This window comes from Teleopsis dalmanni, chromosome 1, assembly GCF_002237135.1.
Source record: "Teleopsis dalmanni isolate 2A chromosome 1, ASM223713v2, whole genome shotgun sequence".
Taxonomy (NCBI): Eukaryota; Metazoa; Arthropoda; class Insecta; order Diptera; family Diopsidae; genus Teleopsis; species Teleopsis dalmanni.
Window position 1 is genome coordinate 183274351 of NC_051846.1, and position 8987 is coordinate 183283337.

Here is an 8987-nt window from a genome sequence, read left to right on the forward strand (position 1 = left end):
TAGCAGTAAAACTGAACTTTTCTTTTGGCATCAGAAGTGACCAAAGAACATGAAGAAAATTGTTATCAATATCCATTACCCATTTTTAATGACGTTTCATAATACGATTCATAAGAGAATCCAATAGTTTTCTTAGGGAAAGATAAAATTACTTTACTTGTAAGTATATTCCCACTACATTCGTTGAAGCAGTTTATTGATTTAGGTCATTGATAAAATTTGATTAACCATATAAAGAGCTTTCGTGCGTTTTAACCCAGTTAGGAATAAAATAAGGGAAATTACAACAAAAATGTCAAATACAACATTGCAAAATATATTTTCTAAGAACGAAATGATCGAAACTTGACACATGAAACAATATATCAAATAAACCACAGGTCTATTTTTAACATGTAACATTTTTTAAAATGTTTACTTTTTACAAATAAATATTATAAACAAAATTCTTTGCATTTTCTGCGTATTACATGATCAATTAATTAATTTCTGCTAACAATACACAACTAAATACCATTTGCTAACAATTGAAATGTCAACAAACAAAAGCTCTCCTAGAACTTTGGCAGAACTTTTTGACACATAGAAGCTGCTTCTCATGCATAAAACAACTTATGTCAATGTAAACAACCGAATCTTAATTTGATTAATATAAATTGATTTAGCTGCAGTGGGAACATGATATATGATCAAAAATTTAGATGAGTGTAAAACATCCTGGCAACTCTAATATTGTATTTTGTTCACATATCCCTTCCATAGAAAGTATTAAAAGCAATTAAGCTAAGACTCACTGAAGTATTTCTGTATTTTTGTAGATAAAATGTGTGATTAAGTATCGCTGTCATTATCACATTAAATATTTAATTTTATTGTTGTTTTGATTTGATATGAAATTAATTCGCTTCGACTATAATGAAAGAGGCATTAGTCATTATCGCCTTTCAATATAAAACAAAACATAAAAATAGATTTTCCCAAAAAAAATTCGGTAAAGTTCAAAAGCGAACCGTTTTCGGAAAGCGTTATGTGAAAATTGTCTAATTGTGGTAAAGGTGAAGCCAAACACGCACAAGTGCGTGTCTCAAATGGTTTCATCGTAAATTGGTGCTCAGGTGTTCTACCTTCTTTTATTGTTATTGCACGTATTTACTTATAATTAAACCCAGACAACAGGTGGATTTATACTTTGTATTGGCGAGATTAGGAAAGGATTTAAACTGGTTTAGGAATCATTCAAATATTTTTTGTATAATAAAAACTGTAAGAGAAGATATAAGATATTTATCTATTCCAGTTGTTGTGGAAAAATTTCAAACTGATTTTTTTTAAATGTAAATGTTTTGATATAATAAAGAAAAAAGAAAAATTCTAATTATTTCCATATTCTTAAAATATTGACCATATTTGCACATTAATTTATGATTATTCTTTTTAGCAAGAGATCCTTTACATTAATACAGAAAGAATATACAAAGACAGATAGATTTTAGAATGGTATCCCCCGGAAGTATTGAAGAGATTTGAACTATATTGATTTCTACACCACACAACTTATGTAGTTGCTTATGTAGTATATACTGTTCAACTTATGCTGAACAGTATATAATATAACCATAACTATGAGATGCAGTTGTATTGAAAAATAATAAATAATAATATAATATAAACAAAGCTAATATCAACTTAATCGTTTACAGGGTAAAATAGTTGTTGTTCGTTGCGGCGATGGAAAGATAGATCATTTTCTTAACAACCTCAACGTTATCAAGATTTTCTTGACAACCTCAAGGTTACCAAGATTTTCTTGACAACCAGCCGTCATCTCAACGTCCGACCCTCGCAGATTCTCTCGACATATGCATCGTGTTGCACTCTTTCACAGGCAAGCCAATTTTCGCAGATAAATTTTCGATAGCAGCATATGCAGCAGTAACATCACACTGGCTACGCCTCAGTAATTTTTCAAATTATTACGAAAACTTCAAGTTCTTTAAAACATTCATTTGGAGCAAATTTCCGAATTTGATGATGGATATGAATATTCTGATAAATATGATTACTCTAATTTTAAGTATATGAACCAGAAAAGATTAATATCGCATAAACATCATCATGAGAGCTTATAATACCTCGGACCGGTCTTCCACCATTTCAAAATATCTTCTTCATCTATTTCCATTCAACAATTTGAACCTACACTGTCAGATTGTTCATTCAATTTGCCTGTGGTCTTCCTTAAACTCTTATTCTTCAGAGTTCTTAATATTTTCTGCTAAACATATTGTCAGCATCAACTCTGGTACAATATCTACTCCACTATATACATAAAAAATTTCGTACCAAACCAAACTCCTTTTTGAGAATTTATTTCTTGAAGGTTTTTATGCAAAAATCTGTGCTTTACTATCGGAACTGGCTTTAAAGGATCTTGTATACCAACATCTTCATTCCTTGCATAGCAGCTTGCTTTGAAATCGTTTATTTAGACAGTAATTAGTGCTTTGAGCGAGTAAAGTTTTCTTATTAGTTATTACTTTTGATCCCAAGTATTTAAAAGACCTACTAGAACTTGTCACTTCCTGTTTCTAGTATTCGCATTCGGAAGCTTTGTCATTTTGCAACAAGCAATATCTTTACCTGCTGCATCTTTGTGGTTTTCGCATATACCTTCATAGCAGTTTAGATGACTAAGTAAAAATAATCCCATACTGCCTTTTTCAATTAAAGAGTAAATATAACGGGATCAGTATGAATAATGATTTCAATGTCCGATCATTTTGACTTTTGAACCCAATATTTTTATAATAGTTAAAATCTCATAATTACTACGGTAAAAAATAGATCAGTAAAGATATTATTCTCAAGTAGCTTGAGTAATATTTTTGGACTGACCACACAATTCTTTCCGATACTACCAAATATCTGTAATTGAAAATGAAGACTAATGGAATCTATATAGAATTTTAGATATAAAAGTAAAAAATAAAATATTGAATTTTAGTTCACTTTGATTTATTTATTTATTTCTTAACTTTTATATTATTGAAATAAATGTACCAATTAGATTTAATTGTATCTGGCAACACTATAAGTGGATATAACAATAAAGTGAAATTTCAAATTCTTCAATTTCAGATATAAAAAATTTATTTATTTATGTTTATTTAAAATAAAGAACTTTATTTGCAGTTGTTCGGTATATAGCTATAAATGATTTAGGTGTTTAGACATTTTCAGCTCAGAATATAGTGAATGCAAACCTTGATATACGTGTGTTATATGTACTAGGTAATTTAATAATAAATGAGAGGAAAACTTACAAAAAAACAGTTCCAACTTTAACAAAAATGTATTTAAACTAAAATATATTAACAAAAATTTAAAAAAATGATTCCGGTAAATTACCTCTTAAATATACATAATTGGAAACTAAACATTTTCCCAAAAATTTTTTTGCCAACTTTTTTAAGCTATTTCGAGCCATTACTATTTTTCCTGAGTTGTATATAATTCTACTAATAAAAGCGAATAAAATTATAAATGATTGTAAGTAATTTTATTTATTTTGTTTATTATTTATATTTATTATATAGATTGTCAGTTATTTGAGATTGGTAATAGAAGTACCAATCCAGGATAGCATAAGATACTATGAGAAAGAACACAATCTTCATTTTTAATATCTTATAATAGTGAGGTTTCGAAAAGTAGTGAACTACAACAACAAAAATTGTTTTTATATTATTTTTAATAAATTGAATTTTTGACTGATCAGACAGCAATACACATACCCAGGTAATGGTATTTGGTAATACAACAGTTTCTATTAAATAAAATAGTCACTACTGTCATATTGACGTTAAGATCAATTTAAATATATTATTATTATGTTGAGGCTAGTTGAGTCATTGCACTTGAGCACTTTTACTCTCTATTAACTGCGAGGTTCCTTCAAAACCCCTCTTTGCGCCTTGACTTTATTATTATTTATCACATCATCAGACTAAGTAATAATTGACCTCAGATCTGCATACCTCCCCGAGGAGCCTGTAACCATTCTGAGATTTGATAATGCGGTGTTAGTAAGTCTGTCAGATTTCGCAAATAATTTCAAGGCTCTATCCTTTATGTATTTTTTGATGGGATCAATCTTGAGGTCCCTAAGGATGTCATTCGTCCTAATATACCAAGGAACTTTGAAAAATCTTCTCAGAGCCTGGCTTTGTGCAATTTCTAGCTGGTGAATAGTAGTATTTGAAGCTTTGCTAAACGCTACACAACCATATAGAAGTGACGGACGAATTATTTGGTTATATATCAGTTTTCTGTTCTTAGCATTGAGATTTTCATTTCTATATATTATAATACTATAAAAAGAAATGAAAGCCAGTCCTGGACAGCATAGATTATTACGGGAACGGATACAACTTTCTTTGTAAACATTTTATAATATTTTTAAAATAATGAGTACTAATCCTGGATAACATAGAATATTACGGAAATGAATAAAAATTTGATTTTAAACAATTTATAATGCGATAAAAACAATGAATGCTAATCCTGGGCAGCAAAGAATATTACGGGAGAGAACATAACTTTCTTTTCAAAATCCCATAATGCAATATAAACAATGAATATATTCAATAATTTTATAATATATTTTATTAAAAAATTAATACAATTATAAAAACAAATCCTATATTGCTTTTATTTCTGTTTATTTAGAAAATATGATTTTTGTGTTTTTTTATTTGTCTCGTTTCTCAATCCAAAACAATTTTCACAATTCGAAATTCTCCAGCTCAGAGTACTGAATATATATAAGTTCATAAGATTATATTAAAGTACATTAAAAAACAATAATGAAAGTAAATAACTTCAGAATTCAACATATATCAATTTAGATTTAAGAGTATCTCTTCGATTCGTTAAACGATTTTGCTATATGCAACATATACTAGTGCATATACGCGTGCTACATTCAAAATGGCTTATAACGCCCTTAGCTAAATTTATAAATTAATTACATCAGTTAATACGTTAATAGTCAGTTGTTCAATATTTGGTTTTTGGTTTATTCGTTTAAAAATGTTTGTTCCTTATAATTGGTTTTATTTTTTTATTTTTTAGTATATATAACAAATATAAATAGTTTAGAACTTTATATATGTGTTCCACTTGTTCTTACTTTTAAGTGTATATGTAAGTTTTTTTTCTTTTTGTTTTAAATGTTATTAAATATATAAAGTGTGTTGTGTTTTATAAAAGGAGACCAATTCGATTGTTTTAGTATGGATAGAGATTTTTGCGTTTAAGCTCCATATCCAAATCAGCTAATTGTTGCAGGAAACCTTCGTTAGGACGTATGTCACGACGCATGCGTACTTTACGTATCGCATCCTGTGCAGACATTTTACGACAAATCATCAAATAAGCCAGCACACATGTAGCCGATCTGGACATACCAACAAGACAATGTACCAGAATTTTACCTACAAAGAGTGACACTCGTTATTTATATAAATAAATATTGTATATGTAATGTAATTTCTACTTACCGCCACCACTGATGGCGCTATCTATGAATTTTGCTGCCACATAAAAGTATCTGGATATATCTGTTGATGGGGCATCAACCATTGGGAAGCCCATATATCTAAAAAAAGTTTCTTTGTTGTTTCTTCTACTCTCGTTTTCATTTCAAGTGCAATATTTACAAAGCATATAAAAATAATTACGTACGTAGATGACGCAGTCAACAAAGCAAACAATATAAAAATTTTGAAAAAATTAATTTTGAAACCAAAAGAAATTTCGATAGAACAGAGGACCAAATTGTAAACCAGCAAATAATTATCAACAAAATAAAATCGAAGTTCAGGAAATATTTCACAAAAAAAAAAGATAAAACAATCCATATTTTTGACATAAAATCAAGAAATCAAATATTTCGTTTAAATGTCTTTTCTGTCCAAAAAGTGCAAACTTATCAATAACTTCATTATTACACTAACCTCACACTTGGCATATCACGGTAGTAACTGTGCCCAGTGTCCACTTGTCCATAACGACAACCTTCCGCGGCATTCAGTACATGTGTTATTCCCATCATACGCAGGTAAGTTTTATTTTTTGCTGCCGCACTATAGTTCCATGAAAAAAAAATACAAGAAATGGGAGCATTTTTAGTTTAAAAGTCAAAGTCATAACATTGAAGGCCACTTACGCATCGCCAATATAAATTCCTGGGTAAACTTCATCACAGTCAACATCATGCAAAACACATTCTGTCCTTTGAAAGCCTGGCAATGATCGGCAAGGCGAATAGTGCAGCACGCGCTGCAACTGACGGCCTGTGGTCTGCTCTGATGATTCCAGACGGCTTGGTGACTGTAAAATAAAATTAAAAAAAAAATTAAATAATAAATATAATAATAAAATGAAAAGACATTGACATTATTTCAAGTTCTTGCATTTAAAACGAGGTTAATACTACTTGCAACTGCCGATGCACAAATTCTTTTTAGTTAAGTAGCTTTTATGCTCTTGTGCTACTACACAAGGATATGTGAAGCTGGTATAGTAAAAGCTTTTCTAAGGTTATTCTCTTTTATAAACAATAAAAATACATTTTTTATAATTGCACCTAATCTTCTTCTTAAACCATGTGCAAGCTGTATAAGCTTTAACCCTGAAACTAAAAATGTTATTTGGGGCATGAAAGAGGTCATATCTACTCAACAGTTGGCATCCAGTTAGTTGCAAACTAACTTTAATTGAAGGCGAAACAACAAGTTCGTAAAGAAACAGCAAGGCAATTCATCCTATTAAATTGTAAAAGATATCATACTTTCATTATTTTTATTATTATTTTACTTATTATTGTGTCACAGGACATGTCAACAAAAAGCCTTAAAAAGATGGCATGCGGTTTATGGCCGTCTTAATTTAAGAAGACAGGTATAACCACTTCTGGAGATAGCAACGTTATTGTGTCTTAGCAAAAGTTTCACGATCTCAGGGTATCCATTTCGACCTATAGGCCCATTGTGTAACGTGTTTAGAAAAATACAGAGGTTTAGAACCTCTTACAAAACTTATAATGCTATTTAAGAAAAAGTTGTGCAGTTTACCAAGATCCTTTCAAAAGACCCTAAAGTGGTAAGGCGGCATCGCAACTTATACAAAACAGGTGGGTGGCACCTTCATGCTCCTCTCCACAACTGCGGCAGGTATACTTGAAAGAGATATTCAATAATCTTGCATGTTACCTAAAATGCAGTGATTTGTAAGTAAATCTACCACAAGACTGATATCTCTTCGGGGCATCTCAAAGTGCGAACTGGATTTCCTTATATTGGAACGTGGTCAAATTGTATACAGTTGCCAGTATATCATTGAGGCTTCCCATATTTTGTGTTTGCGGAATATTATCTTATAAGTCAACGAAACTTATAATCTATAATTACTAAACTTAGGAAAAGGAATACACATCTGCTCTGTTCTTATTCAGAACATAATAAAATATATAAATAACAACTATATGATGACTATATAGTGTCAATGAGGTTCCAATAAGGTAACTATAATGTGATATCAATAAAATAGTTTAACGAGAGTTAAAACTTCTCGAATTCTAGTGACTTTTGAGACTTTGAGGGACTTTTGAAGAATTCCAAGACTATATATACATACTTGGATTTCTATTTTTGAGAATTCCAAAGAGTTTCAGGCTTTTCGAAGCCAATCGAGGGTTCAAACAATACTAAGTTAAATTTTTAATACAAGATCATTAAGATACTGAATATTTAATGTACAATTTCTAAGTAAAGAAAGAAATATATAACACATATAATCACATATAAACGTTTATAGGCAACATTTGTAGGTTGAGCACCTGAACGCTACTACCTGTCTTTTATAAGTAACAGCTTTTATCTCCAGAATTACAAAATATATTAACTTCTTTTGCTATTAAATTAAGTAGTCAAAAACATATATATGTTATATAAACATATATATCTTTTTCATCTAAAGTTATTTACTTATTTATATATATAATAAATATATAAATATATATATATATATATATATATATATAAAAGTATATATATATAAATATATATATAGTAGATATAACGGACATATTCTGTGCACTTTATAATCTTGTCAAACATTGACACTTGTCCAAATTGACTGCTGTAAAGGGTTTGGTATTCTGTGACATAAATAAAAAGCTCTTTTCCTTGTTAGTTGTCAATACCTCAAATGCTGTCGACAACTATAAAAATATGCTCTTTTTAAGCATTTTTTATTATTTGCATGCATGACAAATATTCTTAACTACAATATACGCTCTTTACAAGCATATTTTTTATTGTTATTTGAATGCATGAAAAATGCTTTTGGCAACTTAAAATATGTGCTCTTTACAAGCATTTCTTACGAACAGTTACGAACAGTTACGAACAATTACGAACAGTTTTCTATACAAAACACTTTACACCATAGTGTGGTGAATAGCACTAGGTACTTGAGCTTTGAAATTTGTCAAGATGTGTCCAGAATACCAAAAAGCTTTATGCTTTATAAAAATCAAAAACTTTATTAAAGAATTTGGCAAATCTGTCAAGTGCACAGAATAGGTCCGATAATATATGTTAAATTTTCGGTGTAATATTCACAGGCAAGTAACTACTTGCTTTTTAATTTATTATTGTCATTTGTTGTTGCAAATAAGATCGACATGAATTAATTTCTACAAATAGAAACTCATAGTACACTGTCATAATTTATAAAATATTAAGTGGAATGGAGTCCCATCTCCAGTACCTACCTACATAGCTATCTTGATGTTATTTCCATGGATTATTTTAAAGTGAAATAAATATACATAATTTTAAAATTAAATTAGATATAAAAAACTGGAGTTCCTTGATCGGCATTCCCAGTATATACCTACCCATCTGTAAATGGGTACATAA

At 29.6% G+C, this 8987-nt stretch overlaps 1 protein-coding gene across 1 annotated transcript in view; it reads right to left on the reverse strand.

Moving 5' to 3' along the window:
* Positions 1–5039: 5039 nt before the first annotated feature.
* LOC119666870 (serine/threonine/tyrosine-interacting-like protein 2) overlaps positions 5040–8987 on the reverse strand; it is a 57788-nt gene continuing 53840 nt past the window's right edge. Inside the window, exons 3-6 of the mRNA XM_038076149.1 lie at positions 6230–6459; positions 6018–6146; positions 5562–5659; positions 5040–5495 (exon numbers count right to left, since the gene is read on the reverse strand). Coding sequence (XP_037932077.1) covers positions 5290–5495; positions 5562–5659; positions 6018–6146; positions 6230–6459 — 663 coding nt within the window. The 3' untranslated portion in view covers positions 5040–5289. The remainder of the gene's footprint in view (positions 5496–5561; positions 5660–6017; positions 6147–6229; positions 6460–8987) is intronic.